The sequence below is a fragment of the Callospermophilus lateralis genome, chromosome 9 (genome assembly GCF_048772815.1).
Source record: "Callospermophilus lateralis isolate mCalLat2 chromosome 9, mCalLat2.hap1, whole genome shotgun sequence".
NCBI lineage: Eukaryota > Metazoa > Chordata > Mammalia > Rodentia > Sciuridae > Callospermophilus > Callospermophilus lateralis.
In genome coordinates, this window is record NC_135313.1 from 86,876,124 (window position 1) to 86,902,628 (window position 26,505).

General features: G+C 31.9%; 1 protein-coding gene across 1 annotated transcript in view; it reads left to right on the forward strand.

Annotated features, from left to right (window-relative positions):
• The window catches only part of Lrp1b (LDL receptor related protein 1B), a 1,566,902-nt gene that overhangs the window by 1,348,202 nt on the left and 192,195 nt on the right, over window positions 1-26,505 (forward strand). Inside the window, exons 61-63 of the mRNA XM_077110319.1 lie at window positions 13,992-14,180; window positions 15,074-15,222; window positions 20,886-20,979. Of these exons, the coding sequence (XP_076966434.1) occupies window positions 13,992-14,180; window positions 15,074-15,222; window positions 20,886-20,979 (432 nt within the window). The remainder of the gene's footprint in view (window positions 1-13,991; window positions 14,181-15,073; window positions 15,223-20,885; window positions 20,980-26,505) is intronic.

Consider the following 26,505-nt stretch of genomic DNA (forward strand, 5'->3'; position numbering starts at 1 on the left):
GTAATATTGAAAAATTAAAATCATACTTTGCGTTCAGAAGTTAAATCTCACCCAAAGAATCAAATAAAATGTTCTGCTTAACTCTCAGAAGATATAATTGAAAAACTTTTTTTGTGGCAATTAACTATATAACCATGAACCTGCGCAATTTTAGCATTCATAAAGAGCACAAGGTTGTTGCAGATGTATTAATTTGAGCTAAATTTTAACTATACAACAAAATTACAGAAATTTTTGTTTCATAGGTAAATGTTTAAAAATATACCATGGTGTAAAATACTTACATATATTTTAGTTGAGCCTTTTATGTTTGTGTGTCAAAAACTACTTAAAAATGTTAGGTTCATTAAAAACTATCGATTACACCCTCTGGTTATTGTTTTAAAAGTGTACAATGTATAGGCAACTAATCTTCTGAAAAACAATACAAAATTAAATGCATATGAACAAAGTATCCTTCAGTCATGGTAGTGTCTTTAGGTAGAAGAACTTGTATATCAGAGAGAAATTGTACAAAATGTTTTAAGGAACAAAGTATTTGGCTGAAAAATAATCCAGCTTAATGTTTTTTTGTTTTAATTTGACTTAGAAAATATCTTGAGGCTCAAAAGGGGAGAAAAGGAAAGTAAGAGAATTTTTCCTTCAGAAATATTTTCTTCTGAAGCTTCTCACAGAAAGACTAATGAAAAATTCATTAAGTTCCTTGTCAGGCATCTGCCAATACCTAAGTACACAGGCCAATAATTAGCTGGTAGTTACTAATGAGGTGCTAAATGTAGCTACCCTGAATTATGCCAACTTCACAGCCAATGAAAGAAAGAGACCTTCATTTGCCATATTCGTAAAAAGGAACTGGATTATTCTACTCTTTGCATTTGTCACATAAACAAAAGAGGATGCTGTGTATATTTGTAGGTGGAAAATGAGATTTTTATATCAATAACTTTTATGTTACTTTGGTCACTGACCTATTTTTTTCTCTTGATAAGACCAGTATTATTGTTCTCACTTAATTTTGTTAAAATTTCAATCCAAGTTAGCCAGAAGAATGTACATGTTACTCATGAAAGTAATTTGAGAATTTGAAGAGTGAGAAATTTCAGAATAATGACTCTTTTTCATAAGCCAAATTTTAATAGTGGAAAAAAGTTAACCCTTGAATAAAATTTTATGATTTTAAATGGCCTTATTACCAAATACATTCTTATTTAAACAATACAGTAATTCCATACATTAAATGAAGTATTATTTGTTATCATTTATTATCATTTGCCCAACCTAAGAAACTCTGAAGTTTCCAAGTTCTATGCCTTAAAATATTAGATTATATCCAAAGTAGGTAATATCTTACAGTTTACTTGTGAATTTCTATTTCTCTTCTTCTGCTATATCCTCTACTCCAACTCATCTTCCTACCAAATACAAATACAACATTGTAAAATTAAGCCAAAAAAGAAGAAGAAGAAGAAAAAGTTCACATACATTAGTTTGGAATGTTGCTGGTTTAGGAACATGAGGGCAGACTCTTAGTCACATGACTCTCTACCTAATTCCTATTCTATTGTATTTCACTAAAATATAAAGTAAGGTGATATTATAGTAATATTATGACAATGCAATGCAGTATGATATATGCTACTGGGTTATTACATCAGGTAGCTTCTTTTAAATTACATGCTCATTGGCTCATTTTTAAACTTTTTTTTTCTGATTTTTTTTATTGTTTTTCCTATTCATTCATTCATTCTTCATTCATTCAACATTTACTCACCTGTCTTTCTGTTCCATGCATTATTCTGTGCCTTGGAGTTTGAAAGACAAATAAATTTCTGTCTTCAAAACAAAGTTCAGTGGGGAAAAAGTGATACTCAGGTAAAGACATAAACTATATTGGGGGTAGAAATATATGCAAAACATTTGAAATGCAGACAGGAGTAGGGAAGGCCTTGTTTAAGTGAGCAGTCTGAGAGGTTTAGTAAAAGTTCTTTATAGGAAAAAGAAGAAGGGATTCTTCACACAGAGGGAATGTGCAAAGATGTAATAGGGTCTTGAAACAGCATGGGGTTTACACAATTTGGCTATGACTGGAAGTCATATAAGAGGGAGATAATGACACTAGATGAACAAGAGCAAATTGGGGCCAGATTGTGACAAGCTTTGTGTGCTATGTAATTTGGAATTTATCCTTTGGGTCATAGGGAGCCATTGATGGTGTTTAGCTGATAGAGTGCTGTTATTAGATTTGACAACAGCATGGAAAATGAAAGACCCTGGAAGGGCAACCAATTTAGAGACTGTTAAAATATTTTAGGAGAAAATGCTTGAAGTCATTATAGCTGTGGGACTAGGGATACAGTGTTAGATTCAACAGTAATTTAGAAGAAAAAATTGGAGAGATCTGTAAGATAAAATAGAACTATTGGGAGCTGATTTGTAAATAATACATGAATGATTTGCAGAATTATTCACTTATGGGGAAAATAATTGCCATTTTCATAACTATTAGTTTCATATATATTCATATATTTTTAAAGAATTAAATGTACTAATGTGAGCCCAACTTAAATGTTCTTACTGAATCTTAAAACTGTTTTGCTGAGAGACTTCTTTTTTGTTTGTTTGTCTGCTTGTTTTGTCAGAGGGAATTGAACCCAGGGCCTCAGACATGCAAGGCATCCTCTCTAACACTGAGCTGCATCCCTAGACCAAGATGTGCATTAATTTTGATAGCAGGATCAGGAAGACAGCCATTCTAAAGATGTGGTTAAAAACCATGCTCTATTGTAGTTCTCCTTAAAATGCATTTCAGAACACCTAATAATTTACCTAGAAGAAAGAATGCAGACAAGTGAAACTCTGTCCTTCTCCTTTTCTTGAAACACAAAATAGTCCTATTGAGAGACTTGCAATTTGAAGATTCTTTCCATATATATATATATATGAACTATTCTAGAATACTTCTTAATATGATTCTAAATATGTGAATAATACTATTTTGTATGTCTGTTATATGTCTGTATCTTTGGGTCTGAGTCTTTACTGCCCACATTCACAGATAATTCCTCAGGGAATTTTAGGCTTTTATTTTGAATAAGAAGAAATAAAACTTTGCTGAAGTACAGATCTTTAAGTTAAAGGTGGAGAAAAAAGCCTTTCAGGGATTTTAAAGTTTGGGAATCCTAAGATGAGAGTGCATTTGGGATAGGATCAACTGCTACCTAGCTTCTGTACCCTGAACAGTGTAGGTAATTTCCACAAGCCTCAGTTTCCTAATCTATTGAAAAAAGAGTGTTGGGAAAAATGGCATCAAAGGGAATTTTAGAACAATAAATGAAGCCTCCAATTAGGTGAGTCAAACAACACTTTCGGAATCTTTGCCAAACTTCCAAGTTTTAATCTCAGATTAGTCTTCAATTTAAGCCTGAGGGAATTTGGAAATCTATAATAATTAGGTGCTTTTTAATTTAGCCTTGATGAGACTCTCAAATTTCCAATTCAAGCCCTAGTTCTCCCTGAGTATTATCATAACAGTTATTAACATCTTTTAACCCTTATGAACCCATCAAATTAGTGAGTATTCTTTTTTTAAAATTAAATTTATTTTTAACTGATACATAAAACAGAATTTGTGCATATTAATGGGATAACTTGATATTTCCATTGTGTATACATTGTGTAATGTTTAAATCAGGTTAAATGAAACTGTCTTCTCAAACACTCATCATTCCTTTATAATGAAAATTCCAAATGCTTTCTTACAGGTCTTTAAAATATACAATTTGTTATAATTATCTATAATTACACCACTATACAATAGCACATCAAAACTTCTTGGTAAAAACATACTTGAGTATCACATTTTACTAGATGTTTGGCACACACTGTTTTTTTTTTAATTTAGGTTTTCAATGGCCATTTTCTTGGTCTGCTCCTCGGGTTGAAAGAGCAAGAACCATACTCATACTCATTATTTTTATTAGAATTCTACCATGTCTAAAGGACTTTGTGTAATGCAGTGTTCGCTTTTTAAACCACCCCATCTTCAAATTCTGCAAAATAATTTCCATGAAGGCCATTTTACATCAAGGAAATGGGTTCAAAGAAATTAAATATTTTTTAAAAAGCCATAAAACTAGTAATCAAGTTAATCAGAATTTTAACCCAAATGATCTGACTCCAATGCTTGCATGACTTTCATGATTCATGTTCCATGTTTTTGAACAGATAAGTGAAAATGTGATGCCCACGGGTTATAGTCTCTAATAAAATGTGCTAGAACATAAGTTCACACTTAGACAAATATAGGTGTGTCCAGTTGAATGCTTTCAAGTTGTTTTTAATAGTGAACATAAATTGCATATATGAGAAACAATCAAATGTCTACTAATTTCAGCAACCAGAACATATGATTATAAAAGAATCAATATATTTTATCGAAGCCCATTTTTTTTTTTCATTTCTCTTGGGAGAATGATAAAGTTGCTTAGACATGTATTCCCTGCATCTTAGTTTGATTTCGCTTCTATAATGAAATACCTGTTCAATTTATAAACAACAATAACAAAAATTCATTGCCTCTGTTCTGGAGATTAAAGGTCCAAGAACAAAGGTTGGTGAGGACTCTCACTGCTTCCCAGGTGGCACCTGCTTGCTTGTCCTCACACGGTGGAAGAGAAAGGCGGCTCTCTAGTGTCTTTTTTATAATCCCATGCATGGAGGTGAAGTCATCATGACTTGATCCCTTCCCAAAGATCACCTTATAAACTATTACATTGGGCATTCACATTTCAAATAAATGGGTGGGGGGTGGGGCATACCACCATTGAGACCCTGCTTTAGTGGAGTAGTTTGATATTGCAGTTTGCTATTTCCTAATAACTACATCTCCTGGATGTAGACAAATTTTTAATACTTATTTTGAATTTCATATTACAGAATCTGTGACATTTGAGATCTCTTGTTATTGATTTGGGGTATTCCCAAATGTACAGTTTTTTTTTTTTTTTTTCCAAATGATTTGTCTGTCTATACAACACAACTTACAAGTATCTCCAAAAAAAAAAAAAATTAGCAACAATTCTGCATATTTATCTTAGCTTAGAAGTTCTGTTTTCCATTTAATTAAGTATGACATCATTTATTTAAAATAAAATTAAGTGTGAGAAATTCTATTTAGGTGGAAATTTCATTCTAATTATGTCAAAGTAAAAAGAATCATATGTGATTCTTAGTTTTTTTTTTTTTTTTTTGGGTACCATTGAACTTAAGATCAGACAGTGTATTGACAAAGGCTGAAAATACTTTCTGAAAAGTAAAAATATAAGAGTAAGCTAAGACAAAGTTATTTTAAAATTTGAGATTCTAAGTTTATGTGTTCCACAGAAATTTTTTCCAAAGTACCTTTCAGCATATCATTACATAGTTTAATCTTATATTAAATAACTTGGTTGTTTACATAGCTTATACAACATACTGGAAAAATTTATAGTCATAACTGCTAATTTCTCTGAAGAGTAATGTTTGGGTATGACAGTAAGTTATAGACTAACATTGTTGTACTTTGGACAAACTGTATAAAATTCCATGCACTTATGTTACTGGGACTCTTCATTTAGAGAATAACTACATCTATATCCCTAGACCTGAAGAGTCTAAATATTAAAGTGGCAGTATTGTAGTCTAACTCTATTGTTAGTATGTTGCTCTGGGAATTCAGTTTATGTAGTGAGGGAGTAGTAATGTGTTTGGATTTAAAAATCTAAATCATAACCCATGCAGTGATAGTCTTATTAATGTTGGAAAAGGAATCCAGATCTCAGCATGCCACTGGTGAAATGGCATAAAATACATTTAAAAGGTTCTCTTCTGACGTGGAAAAAAAAAAAGGAGGAAAGAAAACAAAAGGGGGATGATTTTCTTTTGTACCTCTTGAAACTTAATAGCTGTTGCATTGGAGTCTTTAGAAAATTTAAATATCCACCAAAGCTCACTAAGAAAGAGAAGAAACCTAATGAGCAGCCCCCTACTATTTTATAATATTCTAGAGTGTTTCATACTTGGTAAGATTTTGTGTTTCAGTACTTTTGAAAAAATATCCCTATCATTCACAGTCCATTACAAACAGTAGACTTCACAGGCTATTTTATGCCAACAGTGTTGATGTGCTACTGTTTACAATACAATAAAAATTAATGAAAGGAAGCAAAATACAATTCAGTTACTATAGAAGTGTTCCTGAACCAGGAAAATAAATTGAAATTAACTGCCATTTCTAAAAAGTCTCAGATTTTCAGTGTGAATCATATCTTTCAGATTTGTCCCTTGAATAGGACATGCTACATTAAATTTCATGTGTGTTTAAATAGACTATACTTTTTTTTTGCTAATGTCATATGTGTTTGATATACTTTTTAATATGGGGACATTTAAAACATTATCCTAGTTTGAATTTTCAATCACTTTTAACAACCTCATCTATCTCAAATATGAGATATTGTAATATGCACATAGGAGGAGTAGATTGGGGATCAGTAGACTCACCTCAGGTCCAGTTACTCCCTAATCTAGGTAATTCCTTTGCTACACTATTGATCAATGCTCTTATGCACAGAATAGGGCTTCTGTACATTTCTTAATATGAATTGACTGAGGTTGAAACTGGAGCAGAGAAGGATAGCCTATCAATTTCATTACTTACCCCTATTTATAGCTAAGACTCCCTAGAACTCATTTGCTTGTAATGTATTACACTCCTCTCTGCTTTTATCCTACAATCATATTTATTTGCACAAATGTTAGAAGGCCAGATGCTGCATTCATGTAAATGCCTGTACTTGATATCTGTTCAATGACAAAGTACTCTTTATCATCTTCAGTTTTCTTTAGGATTTTCTTAACAAAGATATTCCTAAGGCATATGTGTATAGAATATCATAAATTTTATACTTATGATAGATACTGAAAGCCAGGCTCAGAAAACACATTTCCAAAAGCCTGTGAAGGTTGGCATCAGCAATAGAAAGGCCCTCAGAATTTCACAGTAACAGAAATCTCCCTTTACCCAGTGCATCAAAAAGTGTTGCTTTGCTTACTTCAAAGAATGGAAAGCAATGTCATTTCAAGAGATGATATTTCCAGGAAAAGTCTAGTTCTCAGAATTCATTTTCACAGTCTGCTCTAAACACTTCATATAACTTCACCTAAGTCCACATTCATTAACAGCATTATTCCTTTTAGATGTTAAATTATTGAAATAGCCACATCTGACTTCCTACTGTGATAATTTAAAAATAGATGAGATGGAGGGAAGAACTGAGTTGTGATAACACTAATATTTCTAGATGACATAGAAAATATATATTATTTGAGGTGAGAAGGTGGACAAAATGATGCAAGAAATGTCACAAAAACATGGAACATGAATTACTTAGGCCTTTTTAATAGTGACTTAAATACTGTATTCATTTTTAATATTGCCTTCATAAAAGTGATGCATTTCAAAAATTATAATGTGGTAATACAAATTACCACACTATAGAGAGACACACAACTTTAGTTTGGTCCTTTGATCAAGTATCAATATAGAAAAGGCAGTCTCTTTTAATACGTGATATTAGCTTAGATCAGCTGTGCCATATGATGTATATAGAATGAAAGAACATTGTTTTTCTTCCCTAGCAAGACATTGAAGAACCATGATTTTTTTTACTGGGAAAATATCTTTTCAATAGTCTATAAAAATATTTGGAAATATTATCTATCATGAGTGTTCCTGTCATCTCTTAATACTGCTATTCATTTTAAACAATGAATTTTGAATCCATTTGCCTGAAAATCTATTTTTGGTGCTATTCATTACCATTAAGCACAATTGCATTAGAGTAGGCAGGCAAAATGGCTATAGAGGATAACAATAAATGCAACATCTTGTAGCTTACTGTTGATGGTTCACAGGAAATATTATATAAAAAAAATCTGCAAGCAAAGCTGAAGGGGACATAATTACTGACAAAGAACAGATGTCCTTGGCTCTGAGATTACATAAAGCACACTGTTTTGTTGTGGTGTTTGTAGCTAAAGCTACTGGCTCAGCAGTCATTCTCTGAAGATTAGTATACCCTGGCCATTTTCCCACCGACCCACTCTACTCTATTGTTTTTTATAAATGAGAGACCATTATCCACCCACATCCACTGACCACTGTCTTCCACCTACTGACCTCTGTCTTCCAATTTCTCTGGCATGATGACCCACTTTGTTACCACAGTCTAAGCCTTTGCAGTTTTGTCCTAACCTATAGAGTTTTATAGACTTCATTTAATCTCACCTTGTTTTCTTCAGTGATGGTTGTTTTTCTTTGTTTCATGTATTCCTTTTATGTTTTTTTTTTTGTGTGTGTGTGTGTGTGTGCTTTGCTATTTTAGTCATGCCCAGCTTCCCTATTTATGTGTGATATTATCCTTTTGTAAGCATATCAGGGGAATTTGTTAGTGATGGGTTATCTCAAAACAAAGGTGCTCTAGTCTTTTCTGAAGACAGTAGGTGCTCTAGTCAGGCTAAATCATTTGTACCATATTGCCAAGGGAATGGTGTCATTGATGGCTTTGATGCATGGCCAGGGGGGCGGGGGGCAGGGATATGCAACATAAAAATTATATAAGGAATTTTAATTGCAGGGAATCTTATTTTCCCATCTTTGCTTCTTTTGCCCTGTTCCAGGTGCTGGAAGGCTGGTTGCTATGATTTACATCACCCAGGCTTTTTCCCCTTCTGGTCTTAAGTAGACTTTATTCTGTGGGATGCACTGGCAGAACATTAGGTGGTGGACAAAGGGGACATTTCAATGTTATTCCACCCCCTTTCCTTCCAGCCCAACCATAGTGATTTAGCAGTGACTGAGTTCGTCCACCAATGGATATTCTACTTGTTGAGTGACTTTTTTTCTCTCAGCTACATTTTTTCACGAGGTTTCTGGCAAAAGATCTAGGAAAGATAATCTGTAATTGGTCCTTTAGATAGAACCATACCTCTGTAAATAATTTCAGTATTAAATTTTTCAATTATCATTTGAAGGTGTGTTTTCTGTTTATTGCTGGAACTGTGATTTGTTCAAAAGAGACTGAAGACATTCAAAACAAGGAGAAAAGGGCTGATGATATAAGTTAGTCATAGAACCCTTGCCTGGCATGTGCAAAAAAGAAATAAACAATAAAAGAAAAACAATGAACAACAAACTCAGTGGTAGAATGCTTGATTAAAGGAGAAAAATTCAAATAGTTTTTGATTTTGAGGATATATGAACTTTTATTTGGGGGTAAAGACATCAAGAATGAAAAAATAGAAGAGTCTTAAAATATATTTCACAAAATGAAAAAAATTAATGTTTAAATTGGTGGTCTTGTTAATTTTAAAGTCTTGGGAGATTAATTTTTCATCGTTATTTTTTATATCAAGTTTCAGTTTGACCATAAAGTATCGAAATTTGTTTAAGTATTTTCTTCCAAACACAATATAACAATTCATAACAAATCAATCCTACACTCTAGTTATTTCTTTATCTTTATTCTGTCATAAAAATAATTATAGAATATAATGTTTGCATTCTGTAAATTGTATGTTTTACATTTGAAAGTATTGGAAAGTCTTTATAGACATTTTAAGTAATAAATTCCAGTAATCACTTGCCATAAATCATTATTTGGAAATAGCACTTGGATCCTAAACATAAACCTAGGAAGAGAAATTGGAGAAAAAAATAGATATCACTAATAAAATGTCTAAGTACTAATTCACTGTGCAAATTCATGTCCCTTCTGTTGGTATCTCAGTGTTATGCCCTCCTATAACACAATGAAATTTCAACTCAACAAAAGATGAGACCTCTGGTTCTTGTACACTTTTGCTCTATATTAGTGAAAATGTAAAATTAGAATGAGGTTATCCAGGAAGGTACTTGTTTGGTATGATAAATGCTATTCAAAGAAATGACTCATCAGGCTTATTCAGATAGGCTATCTTTGGTTTTGAGGCAGCACTTCAACAAAAAGCATGCTCTGGATTAACCCCTCTTCTCTCTGTCACAATGACCATGAGACTTAGCAGGATGCCAGCCAACCTGACTAAAAGGGAGAAACTCCACAAGAGAATATTTTCTTGATGATGATGATATGATGATTTTGCCAAATATCAACTCCCTTCTTCTGACATATACAGTCTATGAGATGAAAATTAGGAAACTAGTGCTTGAGTAAAATGCTCGTAACAGTACAATAAATAATGCTGTTACATAGAGCAGAGGCATAACTACAGTAAGCAGCTTTAAAATAGGCTTTATATATATGATGAGTAGCTGATAAACTACAGCCTTCCCAGCAGTTCTAATTTTCTTTTTTGCATATGTCTACAGGATACCTGTAAATAAAAGGTTCCTTAAATTTACTCTTCACATTTTTCTTTTAATTAACTAAATAGAGTCTTACATGGGACTACCACTTGTAATATTTTTTCTCAGGGAAACATAGGTATCACCATTTTGAGAAAACACTGATTACTTATTCCCCTAAAATCAGCCACATCTCAGTGTTAGAGTTTATGCAGTATTCCTCTTGAACCATCACACTACATGTTTGTCATCTCCACTTACTGTCACACTATGTTGTAATACATCTGTATTGCTGCTCTTATGTGTTTCTATGTGTGATGTATTGCTACACATAAGTACTTGCATACATAAATAGTAGATAAAGACATATATCACATGTATACATAAATGTGTGTAATGTAAAAATGAATAGACAACCAAAACCAATTATTTAATTTTTTTTATTTCTATTATTTCAGAATGAGAAAAGTTTCTTGTATGAAAATAAATGACACTTTAGCCCAGAACATATTTTTTTTTATTTAATCGCAATGTAGATCGAACTCTTCATATGTTGATAGAAAATTAAAAAAGGAAAAATACTTTTATTTATTTATACTTATCATTAAATAGTTAATATAAGGTTTTTTGTTTTGTTTTGTTTTGTTTTTACAGAAACTTAATCAGATAGTCAATTAACTCTTCTTGAAGAGATTTAGGTTCTAAGGAGGAAATGAAGCATACTGCTAAGTTATAAGCTAAATAGTAAAAAAAAAAAAAAAAAAAAGGCATTATGTGAAGATTTTCATTTGTTTTGGTTTCTTTTGTTTTGCCTGATTTCCATTGGTGTTGCTTATGGTATTAAAAGAGCTTGTCCCTGTTTCTTAAAAGACTGGACAGATGGAGCCAGGGTACGTCATATGTATGGGTCTAGGATTGTCCATGTTGGTATTTTTAGTTTTTCTCTAGGACAAATACTCTGGTGGTTGTGTTTAATGTTGTTCCGGAAGTAAGCATGTTTACCAAATGAGCAGACCTGGAATGGGATTCCAAAGCTGCTAGTATCAGTCCTGTTCTTCTCTGCCAACATCAAACAAGGAGTTGAAACAAACAGATGGTCACTTTGGGCAAATAGATCAATTTTCCTCACTTTAACCTGACTTTTTATACGTACTTGGTACATTCATCTATGTACTATTTTTCTGAAGTAAGAATTAACTTTTCTTATTTCCTTTAAGTTATCATTTTTTCATAACATGAGTTTCTGATGGGTGGAGGGTATTTACATACTTAAATTGTCCCATGTCTAGAAACAATAACAATGCAATAGCAACCAAGACACTAAATAAACTGTGTTTAATAGGTTGTTTATGAAACTTTCCCATTATTTTATGTAGTCTACTTAGTTGGGTTTCTTCAGCTAGGATGGTGAAGGGATTAAAACTCAGCATCCAGAGATACTGTCTTAGATTCAAATGCCACTACCTTCATTTACTAATGTTTTCGCCTCACCTTTATTAGGTTTTCCAAATTTTAGTTTTCTCAACTGCAAAGAGAAGTCCACTATATTACAGTAATTAGAGTTTTGGGAAATACTAAATGAATTAAGGCACATAAAGTCAATATCCTTGTGCAGAATTCTCAACCTCAAAACTATTGATATCTGCACCTGATAATACTTTTTATATGATACAAGAACCTCCAAACACTTGGAGAGACACTGGCCTAGTTCTGAAGCCTCTGCTTAATAAATATCAGCTACAGTTATTGCTGAATAGTTGCAAAGACTGTGCTATTTTTGAAATGCTAATTGGCAAATTCTTAGAATAATTTTACATTTTTCACAGAAATTAATTGAATCTCTCAAGGACTGAGTTTAAAAAGAAATGATTGATTTTTGTGCCCATATTTAATGATTAAATTACTCCCTTTGAATCTAAAGATATACAAATTCAATATGTTTCAGCACCTCATAAATTTTACAATTTTTTTCCCAGTTTCCCAAATACATATAAGGGTTAAAAACTCATAATGATTACTCATCCCCATGATCTACCCAATTGTTAATTTTTTTGTGGCATTTATTTTTATTTCTAGAATAAAAAGAGAGGGAAATAATTTGTATCAATAGCTCAAACATGATTCATAATGGTAAACTATTCCTTTCATTCTATCCAAATTCACTTATCATTTTAGTGTTTGCTCCATGTTAATAAGAGTACACAAATGAGTAAGTGTGTACATCTGGATGTTTACGTCAAAATTCAAAACGTATCAAGTGTGCACATCTGAATATTTTAAGTTTTTGTATCATCATATGCATATTATCTAGTCTGGGGTATATTTCTGGCTAGATGTTAAGAGCAGTCAATAAAATAATTCACCATCTATTTAAAGGTTTACCATTTAATTCATTGTATGTCTACTTTATCTGAATTATAGTGAATTATCTGATCACATTTGACATAATAAACATAACAAATCAATAGATTTAAAATAAATTTCCTCAGCATTTTGAAAATAAGGCTGCAAATCCCTAAAATCAGCAAATTCAGTTGGTACTGAGCAGTCAAATCTAAACATTCCTTCTCAATTATCAAAATCTACGTAATAAAAAAGTACATATTACTGGAGTCATAGATCATCTTTCATTAAAACACTTAGAAATATTAAAAAGTAAATTTGAAAATACAGAAAAAGGTATTATAATGTTTTTATATATTGGAGAATTTCTATCTTCTGAATTCTCTTATTTCTTAGTTTTGAGAAACTGAAAGCACAAAGTAAATTATAAAACTATGTAAAATCATTTAACCCCAAAACATGAAACAGGGTTTATTACATCTTATTTGCCTGATAGGACCCTGTAATCTCTTGAAGGAAAGATAAATCACTTTTGTGATGCTCAATTCATTGTTCATGCCTATAATGAGGGCATAATTATAATTTTTAACCTGTAACTAAAGAGTTTACAACTCTTAAATCTGTGTAATTTTTTGTTATCTGCCACACTTCTACCCTTAACTCACCTTGCAGGTAAAAAAAAAAAAAGCTCATAAAACCTCAATGACTTAAATGATTTATAGTAGTTTCATAGTAGTCAATTTCTAGGTAGCAGACACATTTCATCCTTGATATTTAATTTAATCATTTTAAATGTAGAAGAGAATTGGTCAATGACCTTTAGATTTTAGGATTAGGATTTTATTTAAGAACAACTGGATGGAGATATATATATATATATATATATATATATATATATATATATATATATATATATGTATATGTATATATATATATATATTTTTTTTTTTTTTCTCCCAATTTTGAATTTTAAACTGTTGGATGCTATTTGTTTCTGGTGAAGCAGCCTTCCACTAATGGTGAGCAGGTTCATATTTATTTTCTTCCCAGAGGTTGAACCAAGCTAAATATGAGCAAAGTGAACTCCTGAGCCCTTTCTTGCATTCTCTTAACCAGTAATAAAGAACCTTGCAGGCCTGACAGGTTGTCACAGCAATTATTCACATGAAGTTCTGTAGCAGTTGTATCTGTCAGCCCATGTAGTATTGAATATTTTAACTGGCAGTCTTCCAAGACTGAACATTAATCTTACCATCTCCTATTACAGTCCCTAATCAAGATATTCCAGGGGTGATTGCACTAACATTGTTTGAAGACTACATCTACTGGACTGATGGGAAAACCAAGTCACTCAGCCGTGCCCATAAAACCTCGGGAGCAGACAGACTCTCACTGATTAACTCATGGCATGCCATCACAGATATCCAGGTGTATCATTCTTATAGACAACCTGATGGTAATTATTCTTTCCATGATTTCCATAAATGCATCAACATCTTTCAGTAACATTCCATTTTTTATTCTTTCAAGGTTAAGTGTAATTTTGTTTTGAGAAAGATGACCAGATTATACATTTTAGTGTTATTTTATATGATGAATTCAGCTGATATCAAGTACTGCTATTAAGGGATATGATTAGAAGCTCAATAATAGCACAAAGAATTATTGGTTTGTTCAAAATATATTAAGCTGAAATGGCAATAACACATAGTCAGAAAAGTGAAAATTACATACTTGAAATAATTTGTTTACAACATATTTATAGGATTTTTAATTTCTAGAATGTTGGATAGAAGGAAATGTATATATACATGTATATACTTATATACATACATATATAATTATATATATATACATATGTATAATTATAAGAACGCTAAGGTTCTAAAAATGACAAATCAATTTTACTCAAGAGTATTTCCAACAGAAATTGTATCAGATCTTCTGGGAAAAGTTTTGATAATTTTATTGACAATACATACCTGAACTAGAAAGCAAAGTTCCTATACTATTGCTTATAAAGCATTGTTTCACTGTTTTATTTTACATTTGTATTTTTAAACATGTATGTCTTCATCCACAGTGCTAATGGTCTCTATTTAATGAAAAATTTGTTTGCTACTAATATGCTTGTTTTTATAGAAAGAATCTTTAAATGTATTTAATATGAAATTAATATTATTGGACAATGAGTAGCACTTATAATAAACATATTCATAATCTTGATGAGTTCTTGCTTACAAAGATTTATTTGAATTTAAGTTATGAAGATTAAAAGTCTTATCTTTATTCCCGTGTTATACAATTTGTCTTGATTATTTTATTTTGTTGTTTATTTCTCATTTGTAGTCTCAAAACATCTGTGCATGATAAACAATGGTGGTTGCAGTCATTTGTGCCTCCTAGCACCTGGAAAAACTCACACCTGTGCATGTCCCACCAACTTTTATCTTGCAGCTGACAACAGGACTTGTCTATCCAATTGTACAGCTAGTCAGGTGAGTGGAGGTCTGGAAATCATCTCATGGGATGTATGGACAAGTTATTATAAAAGTTTTTGATGAGTTTGATTATGTGCTTATACCATTTTTGTAGCATTATTATTTTTTTGTGTTGTTGTCTAGAATGGAATGAATGTTCATTCTACACCTTGTAGAAATGATCCCAGAGTAGAGAAAGAAACCATGTAATGCATATTTTCAAAATGGAACTACAGAATCACTAGGACATGGAGGTCAAAAAGAACCAAACAAAAATAAAAACCATTCTTACACAGATCCATGCAGAATAATGCTCAAATCTTAAATGGACCTAGTAGAAGCATCAGATATTTCACATAATTTAAGAAGACAAGATGATTGAAGCACAGGGTAAACAAGGGTGTGTGGAGTTTAAACAAACAAATTTTATGGATCTACTCCACATGTTTCCCATTCCTCAGAGATGGTGACATGGAAAAGATGAGTTGGATACAGAATAATTCTTCAGATTTTTAAAAATTAAAAATTATTAAAATGGTTCCCTTCTGAAATCTCTATTTCATCTTTTAAACTTTAATTTTTTAAAAAATATTTTCCAGAAAAACTTACGTACATAATGGTAGTTGGATGAATTTAATTTTATTATTTTCAAATTGTAGAAAATAGTCACAAATATTATTAAATGGCACTGTGCTACATTTGAATCACTATCTTGTTTGGGATAAAATTGTTAAATAAGCCTCAATTTGTTTTTTTTTAATTAGTTTAGTCTTGTAATTTGATGCTTTGAATATGCTGTTTTTCCAATTACTAGTCATGACTTCATGTCAAGAGCGTTAATTCTCTTAGAGTTTGAGTTCAAAATAGAGAAGCGAATGCTAACTCAGCCTGCTTCTCAGATTAGAACTGTATCACACATAAAAAAATGAAGGATATCTGGCTTTTCTGGGGGTCAGCATTTGTAGTGGCTAAGAGCACAAGAATCATAATCCTGACTGCTCTAAACTGGCTGGATCACATGGGGTTGTTACCTAATTCTCGGTGCCTCAATTTTCTCATCTTTTCAATGGGATGATAATTGTATTAAGTCTGATATTTAACAGAATAACACAGACAAGGTAATTTATAAATAACCAAAATTTCTGTGTCACAATTTGGGAGGCTTTCAATTTCAAGATGGAAGGGCTACATCTAGTGAAAGCAAGTGGGAGTGGGTAGCAGGAGGGAATGGCAAGAGGACACATGTGAGACTGCTTGCTTCAAAACCAAGCTACTCCCTGGAAAACTAACCCATTCCCCAGACATATAAACACATAATCTATTCATAAGACTGAAGCCCTTATGATCTTATCTAATGTTTTAAAGGTCCTGCCTCCCCACATTATAAAATGACAAATTTCAATATGAGTTTTGGAGGCAACATTGAAACAATAGCAATAATATGTTCAGTCCCTTGTTGTAAAGATTAAATGGGAAAGGTTCCTGGTACATAATAATTGTTGTTATACACCTTGCCCTCTACAGCAACTGGAATACCCTGAGAAGAATATGGGTGCAATCGGTGTGGCCTCCTGTCAGGGGGTTCTGATGTCTAGCTCAATGCAGAGGTCACAGGCTTCTTTCTTCATACTGTGTTGTTCTACTTATAACTCCCTGAGTATTTTCTTTAAAAAAAAAATACATCCTTTTAAAGAACTGAAAATTAAAGTCACTATGAGGTATGACATCAGTAAACTAATTAAGCGCAAAATCATATCATTTTAATTTTAAAATATAATTCTCATTAATGTTATTTAGTTTAGCAAATTTTTAACTTCCAGATTATTCTGAAACAACCTTTGGTCCCTTTATTTGGTGAGATCTCTGAGTCAGTCTGTTGAGGCCCATCCCTGAGGCTCCATGATTTGTGCTGACTTGGGGGATACCATGCCCCCTGTAGCCACAGTGTACTATGGTAAGCCATAATGGCCAACTGAAAATAGAGTAGACAAGAAGATATTTTGAAACACAGTTGAGCATCTCCAACAGAAAGACACAGGTACTAAGGCATTGCCTTACCACAAACATAAAATGAAAAAACTTTTCAAAATATTTTGTAAAAAACTATAATTATATTTATTCAAGGCCCAGAACATCTGATCAGTCAGTTAAATGAAAACATCAGGAAACTCCAAAATATTATTCATATAAAAACTACACTAAATATTTATAATTTGCAAGTACCTTCATTAGTGTTAATAATGAGTATAAAAATATAGCAATACAGAACAAATAAAAAATGTGGAACAAATAATTCTTTTTATAGCCATACTTCTTTTAAAAAATGTTATCATTTCATTTTTTTTCTTTAAGAAAAATGTTAAAAATGAACTAATACAATCCATTGGAGATAACCCATTAGTAGTTATCTCTGCAAGTGTTTGCTTTATGTGCATATTTACCTCTGATTCCTTTCTGATCAGATGAGGAAAAACATATATATGTTCTATATAACAGGCTAAGATAAATGCCAGCTTTTTAACTTCTCAGAGAACAACCAATTTATAGAAGCACAATTTTTAGAGAGGTAGATATTTAAATAAAGTGAATCTAGAGATTTCAGAATCATACCATTAAATACTTTGATGAAAAATTGTTGTTTTAAATGTATTGTTACTAAGGATTGTTTTATCATCTTACGATTGCTTCCAATGATGTGTTCCTAACTACTATAGAGTTTTAGAAAAACAGGCAAATCACACCAATAATTTTCTTAAAATTAAAAACATAATCTGAGAATCTGGTAAAAACAAAATTAAATCCAGTTCTTATAACACTGATTATAGGCATTTTATTTAAATAATTTTAATCAGAAACAGTCAATTTTAAAATGACTTTAGTTATCTTTTATGTGGAGATCCTTCATGTTTCAGCTGTACTTCACCATAGGTAGATTTGCATTTTTATCCTCATACTAAGACATATATATTGGTAGTCTCTTTATGGCTCTTTTTTGTGGGTGGTAATTACAGTTTGAAATTTATTTTACTAAGATTTTAGGCTTAGAGAACATTTACCATGAAGAATGTTTTGTATTTAGCATTAGTCTTTTTAAAGTTACTATATTTAAGTATGAAAAAGTGAACCCCAGACACAAAATAAAAGAAGTCTTTTTCAGACAATAAAATGTTGATTAGTATGAATAGTTAGCATAAGTATATTTTACCCTGGCTTCTCTTAATTCAAAAAACCATTTTATGTACTTATTAAAAATGAAATGGGGAACAATAATCATTCATCTCTAATTCTAATAGTTGGCATTTGTTTTACTCAGGCATATTTAATAAATTTTAAAATGACATAGTTTAGATATTTTTCTAATCATGATTGGGAATGCTTTAAAGATGCACAGGAGACTTGAAATCCTCTTACTAATGTGCTTTGATATACTGTAATGACTGGAAATATTTAATGTTCAGGGCAATTGCTTTCAGATTCAGCCTCATATCCCCAGACAGTCACTATCTATAAAGGTAATTTTTTCCCTCTGGTAATTTATAAAAAACCACAACAGACATGACCACAGGCTAAGCAAATATGAGAAAATCAGTTGAATAGTCAGATCTCCCCTTGGATTCACTGTGCTCTATTCCTTCCACTTTGCTACTGGAAGAAAAATCCACTCTTATGTTCAATGTAGTTGTATCTTGAATCACTTCCTTGCCGTCCAGACTGTTACAGAAAAGCTAACATAAAATTCTCTCTCACTTGAAGAAAATATCAGTATTTTAAATGAACAAACCCTTGGATTGCTAATCCATTTTTATCACTGATAATGGAACCAAGGTTACAGTTTTCTATTGCAAATTTTTGTTCTATATAACATGCTAAGATAAATGCCAGCTCTTCACTTGTGTGGGAATTACAGCATAAACACTTCAAAGAGAAAATTAATAACTTTTAGAAAATTATCAAACTAATATTTTCAGTGCCAGATGAATATTATAATGCATGCTTTTCACTGAATTGTTATTGAAATGAAGAAGGGAAATCACTTAATGATACAAGAATAAATTGACTAAAATTAATTTATTGCTTCGTTTTAACAATTTTAAATGAGTTGTTTAATTATAACTACTTCACATACATGATTGTCTGTACAGAAGTATGATTATCTTTAGATTTTCCTGCTTGAATGTTGCTAAGAAAGAAATTGATTTTTGGTCAGAGATCACTAAGGAATAAATTGGATTTTTTTGGTTACTATACACAATTGGCCACTAGTGAATTTGATAGGAATGGTAGTATTTTACGTTGGCTCAGTGAATGAATTTGGGTTCAGATGGCCTTCTTTATGAAAATAGTATGCAACTTTTGATGCAAACACAGCTTCTGCCCCAGAGGAAATAAGATAGCTTATTCTGAGTCAAATGTGAATGACAAAGGCCCAGGAACATGTTTTCATGTTACCCTGAATAAAATGCTCCACTGTGGAAGTCATTACATGAACTGTTACAGTCAGTGAATAAAAGAAAGTCACAAATCAAACAGATGCTTTTACCAAATATGTTGGTGGGAGGCATTGGGTAGGCAGGCTCCAGCAGAGCTGAGAGTTCTTCTGTAGGTCACAAGAGGTTATCTTACAGCATTCTTAGCTTTAGAATTCTTAATAGTTCAGGTCTGTTAAACTTAACAATACTACCAAGCTTTTATTCTTCCCTCCCCACCCTTATTATGTGGAAAGGAGAATGAAGGGAAGGGAGGGGAATGGGAATAGGAAAGACAGTAAATCAGACGTAACTTTCCTATGTTCATATATGAACACACCACCAGTGAAACTCCACATCGGGTACAACTGCAAGGATGGGATCCTAATTAGAATAAGTTATAAATACATGTATGTATAATATGTCAAAATACACTCTACTGTCATTTATATCTAAAAAGAACAAAAAAAATATTTTAAGAGAAAAGAGCATATACAGAGGCTTTTACATATTAGTTTGGAGGATGTTAGGTCAGACACAGAAAGTTATTAAAAGCTGAAAATAACTATCAACCTCTACTGTCTGAAAGAAGTATTCTTAATATTTATGTGCAGCAAATACCATTATGAGTGAAGGCAGTATTTCTATGTTCAGGACCTTTCCTGGAACCACAGCACAACAGAGTTGGAAAGGTACCTCCAGATAATCCTCAGCTCCTTCTTCAGAGGCTAAAGAACACAGGAACAGAAGATGTTAACAGAATTACCCAAATTTTTAATGAAACACAATTCAATTAAATTAATTCAGATTAACTAAATTAATTCCATGTGCTGTCTCTTCCTGATATTCCTGATCCTTTTTGCCCTATTTGGTGTTTGGCAAATTTTCTGTAAAGGTCCAGTTAGTAAATATTTTAGGTTGTGGAGCCACAGGGTCTCTTTAGCATCTGCTCAACTGGGCTGTTGTGAAACACAGTGAGTGAAGTGTCTGTGTGCAGAGTCTGAAAGGGTTTTCTTGAACAATGTACTTTCCTGGCAGATCATTTTGCTATTTGTTGAGCATTTATTTACTATTGCAGAAGGTTCTCTGACTACCAACTTTCACATCTGCAGCAAGAGGGTGGGTAGACTAGGCGTACTGCACTCATGAGATACCCTTAATAGACACATTGGATTCTTCAACATTTTCTTTCTTTCTTTTTTTTTTTTTTTTAAGTTTCGTTGCAAAACTGATAAATGCATTCCATTCTGGTGGAAATGTGACACTGTGGACGACTGTGGTGATGGATCTGATGAACCTGATGACTGTCGTGAGTATATTGACAAATGTTTGAATTTAGAATTCAGAATTCCTTTTACACACACACTTGGAAAATTGAAAGTATATTTTAAGTATTTTCTAATCGGTTCTTAAAATTGAAATAAAATGGTTTTATATGACAATCTTTTAGATATAACAAAAAAGTTGTAATGTTTTGGTATGATTCTAATAACTGTCACATTTAGAATGTTAGAATGACATCGTCAACAATTTGTATGTTTTTTTCCTTTTGCCTAAACCTGGTTATTTGTTGAAAATTTGCATTGTTTCATGTAGCAATTGATCTTTAACTTAATATGTTCCCAGTTTGGAAGCAAAAATGGGATTTTTTTTTTTTTTAGAATGTTTTACAGTGAATGAAACTTTCCTTTTTAGGGATAGAATGGGATCCTAATTAGGATTTTTAAAATTTTGCTCAGTATTAAAATCCTGAAAATACTTGAAAGTCAGATTTTGTTTGCTGTTAGGCAATTTATTAAATTGCTGTAAAGTAACTACCAATTATGTCTTCAGAACATGGTTAGATTCTACCGTTTTAGCTATCGTAGATAACTTAGGTGGTAATGGACAATCAGCAGACTTTTCCTTAATAGCCTTTTGCAGTTCACTCCATAGGTCACTCCAATATTGTCCTGTCAAGTTGAAGATGCTTGTAGTCAATCCTGATAATTCCCTCAATATCCCAATGGATGGTTGCCTTGATTTGGCCTTAACAATTGAGTTCAAGATCCTAGGATTGTGTGGAAGAAAGAGAGTGTTCTGGCATAGCACTGCTACTTTCAGCTGTAGAACTTTTTCCACTGCCTAATTATAGAGCTGTTTCAAATTTAAGTTTTCTAGAAAATTACTTGCATGAGCCATATTCCACTACTGGTCACTACCAAGTCTATCACACAATGGAAATTTTTTCACATAGTTCATTTCTATTTTTGAAAGCAATATTTAATCAACTCAATGAGAAGAAAAATAAGTTATATAAGTCTTTCTACTGTAATATTTCTGGTTTTGAATGATTCACAGCTCTCTATTTTTTAAAAAAATAGTTTTTATTTTCACTCTAATTGACAACCTATACAGAATAGTATTTGTATAAAACAGATAAAAAAAACATGCCTGCATTATTCTTTCTTTAAAAAAATTACTGAATTAAAGAGACTATCAAAGGAATTGGAAAACATTTTGGTTTATATATTAAAGAAAGTTATTTTGTTCTCCACAATAAACTTCCCTATGTATAGAAAAAAATGTAAATACAACTTACTGTGGTTTATAGAAATTCCAAGAATAAGCATGTTAATTTAGGCATTGTATTAACATGACAACCTTCACTGCCAAGGTGCATTATTTTCTAAGAATATATCACTGTAATGACCCGAAACAAAGCCAATAGCATGCAATTGTCTTTCTTTAAAATGTTTGCAATTCCTAAACTATAGACTTTAACTGAAATTTCATACTGGAACCATATTGATACAAAAAATTTACTTTTTAATTCAGTGTTTGTTTAAAAAGAGAGAATAATGCAGGCATAATTTTAGCTAGAGATTTAATATAATGAGTTTCTAGCATTTACGCACTTCTAGAATATATGATAATCAAATATTTTAATGTCTTTTGGCAGAGGGGTACAGACATTTCTATCTGAAATCTTCTATGAATGATCCTTATCCCAATCAAGTACTGATATTTACATGCTTTATTTTTTAGTTGATAAGTAAAAATTGTATTTATTTTATTTGATGTGTTTTTATATGTGTATACATTGTAGAATGGCTAAATCAAGTCATTAAACATGTGTATTACCTTACATAGCACACCGAATCCTGCTCAGGGAGGGAAATAAGTAATCATTCAGAGGTGTGGGCCAGCTGGAAATAAAAGTCTGAAGAAGTAGTGTTGTATTAAGAAATAAAAACAAAGAACTCAAAATAGTTTAAGTGGGGGCTTGATGGATGGAAAAGACCTGATGGGTCTGATTCTTAACAAAGAGAGAAAGCCCACCAACCTTTATTTTGTAGGGAAACACATCAGAGAAATTCCAATGGAAGGGTTCTTTAAGATAAACAAGAAGAAAGAGGCTTTGGGAAATTGGCCTGGTGGGGGCCTTATCACTTATGTAGTAATTCTTCCTCCTCCAGGCAGCTGGCACCTCAAGGCTATGAGGGTGCACTGGTATTTCTTTCACCCAAGGTTAGCAGACATCTAAATTCAAAGTGATTGAACTCATAAATTGTATGCCAGGCATGGAATAGATCCCACTAACAGTGGCCACCTGCAAATAGGCATGTCTTTCTATACCTGTGCATGGAAAGATTCCCACATGTAGCAGTCAAGCTGTCCAAGGCTATGGAGTTCAGAGCAGTAATTTATTTTGTAGCTCCTGACATATAGCTATCATTTTTTTTCTGTTATGTTAACATGGAAAATCTATTATTATTTTTCAAGCATATAATATAGTGTTAGTAACCATAGTCATTATGATGTACAATGTCTCTTAATGTTATTCCTCCTGACTTTTCCTTTTCGACTAATATCTCCCCAATCCTCCAAATTCCCAGCTCAGTTAATGATCATTTTACTCTCTGTTAGATTTTTTTTTTCGGATTCCTCACATAAATGAGATCATATAATGTTTGTATTTCTGTTCCTTGTTTTTATTTCACTTAATATTATGTTCTCCAAATTTATGCAAGTTGTGACACAGGAAAAAATTCATTCCTTATCAAGGTCGAATACTATTCTATTGCTTATATATGCCATATTTTCTTTATCCATTTAAATACTGATGGAACCTTTATTGATTCCATGATATTGCTGCCATGAATAATGCTTCAATGAATATTGGAATTCAGATATGTTTTTCATATCCTGATTTCATTATTTTTCTTTGGATACGTATACCCAGTAGTGAAATTGCTGAATCATATGGTAGTTTATTTATTTATTTATTTAATATTGCCCATTCTAATATATGTGAGGTGATGTTTTTATTTTTATTTTTTGGAGTAATGGTGACATTGAAATTTTTGGCTATTTTATTCTTTTCTGTTTAGAATTGTTTAAGCCCATAGAGCATTTTTTGAGTCCGTAATTTGTTTTTCATATTGAGTCACTTTTCTCATATTTGGGATAGTAACCTTTTTTCAGATATTTATTTTTGGATCATTTCTCCCATACCACAGACCATCCAATCTTCTAGTTGTTTCCTTTGTCGTGCAGAACCATTTTACTTTGATGAAACCTCTTGTGTATATTTTGCTTTTGTTGCCCATGCTTTTGGCATTAAATTTGAAAAAAAAAATTGTCTAGTCCAATGTCATGAAGATTTTCCCGTATGTTTTCTCCTAACCATCCTTCACATTTTAATGATGGCATTATCTCTGTGGTCTTCAGCAAATAATTTTGACTTATAGTTGATGGTTCAACATCTTTGAACATCTATTGGCATAACACTTTGAGAGCCATGGTGAAGTGAAGTGAAAAATGACATATATGAGTCTGTGGAGTATTTATATTTTATTTTTTGAGTAGCTGCATCATCAAACTATGTAGATGTTAAGAGTCCCTGATAATACCTATAACTTCACCTGAGAAGATAGTAAAGCTTAATCTGAGAGTCATGCAGAAATTTACATAATGATATTTATATAATGTAGTTAAGAGTGATGCATCAAGAATTCTCAGGCATCATAAGTTTGTAATTACATTCCCTGTGATACTCTAGTACAGAAAGCATCATTCCACTGAGAAATATGAGGGTCAGATGGGCTTCTCAGTTATTTCTCAGCTGTTCATTTCATAGTTACAACCCCCTTGATGAGAAGGTTGTTTTGACAATGAATAAATATTAAAGAAAATTTTATATGAAGTAACAGCAAATTTGGAAATGCATATTTTCAAACTATGAAAACACAAAATATCAAACAGCTTAAACATTTAGAGTGATTATTTAACACATTTTACAGAATGGAATCAAATAACTTTCAATTCTTTAGAACTCTTTTCTTTGGAAGGAAAGCACATATTTTCAGTTATTTTTTAAAATGTTTAAATTCTTAGTCAATGCTCTAATTGTAAAAACATAGTTTATTTCCCAAAGAAATTTTAAAATGTCATTTATTAGTTTTAATTCACTGATTTGAACTAATAGAGTGTTATTAATGTCACAGTCAATGATCAGTAACAGACATTAGAATCATTAGTCAAAAAGTAAGTGTTTCATTGTAAATAACATTTTTTAGAAGACTTCAGAGTCAGATCTATTCTGAGTTCTAGTTTGGATTTATAAGTTGTGCATCCTTGAGTAAACTATTAATATCCAAGAAATGCTGCTGTAATCATTGATGTGCCTCTTATGAAACCATTAACAGAGGAATGGATAAAGAAAATGTGGCATATACACATAAAGTAATTTTACTCAGCCCTAAAGAAGAATGAAATTATAGCATTATCTTGTCAATGGATGGAAATGAACAACATCATGCTAATTGAAATAAGTTCAACTGAAAAAAGTCAAAGGTCAAATATTTTTTCTCATACGTGGAGTTGGACCAAAATGAAGGGAAAGGGAGGGAAATATCATAAAAATAGAAGGAAAATAAGTTGAGTAGAAGAATAGAATTGATGGGGAAAGAGGAGGGATGGGAAAGTAGTGGAATCATGGAATGGAATTGACCAAATTATTCTATGCTCATATAAAAATAAACAATAGCAAATTTTGCCTTTATGTATATCTATAAAGCACTGATTGTGTGTGTGTGTGTGTGTGTGTGTGTCTGTGTGTGTGTGCACGTGCACTTTCCTTCCATAGAAGAGAGTTCTAAAGAAATGGAAGTTATTTGACTCCATTCTGTAAAATGTGTTAACTGATCACACTAAATGTTTAAGCTGTTTGATACTTTGTGTCTTCAAACACACACACACACACACACATATATATGTCTCTGTGTGTATATACATATGTATATACATATACACACATATGTAGTATGTATATATATAGTACATACATATATATGACCAGCAGAAAAGAGGGAGGAGAATAGGGGGAAAGAGGAATGGATAAAAAGAGAAAGTAATGGGGACCAATGTGGAATTATAGAATTATTTTCCTGCTGGTATGATTACGTCAAAATAAACTCTAGTATGTATAGTTATACACTAGTAAAAATAAAAAACATCCAGGAAGCTTTTTCATTAGTCAAATGGCCATAGTGATGTCAAAGTGAGAAAGTTACAGTGCCATTAAATAAATAACTGAATGTGATAAGGTCTAGCATGATACAGAATAGATTCTCAGTAGATTCTATTATTGTTATTAATATTATCGGTATTATTTACATAAAATTAAGAATATAGCAAAAGAACATGCATTATCATTTGGAAGTTGTTTATTAGAATAATATTTGCTTGACATGTAAGAAATATTTGCTCTGTATCAGATTCTGTCCTCATACATAATAATAGTATAAGGATGAATGTCAATAAATGTATTTAAATGTAACAGATTCATAAA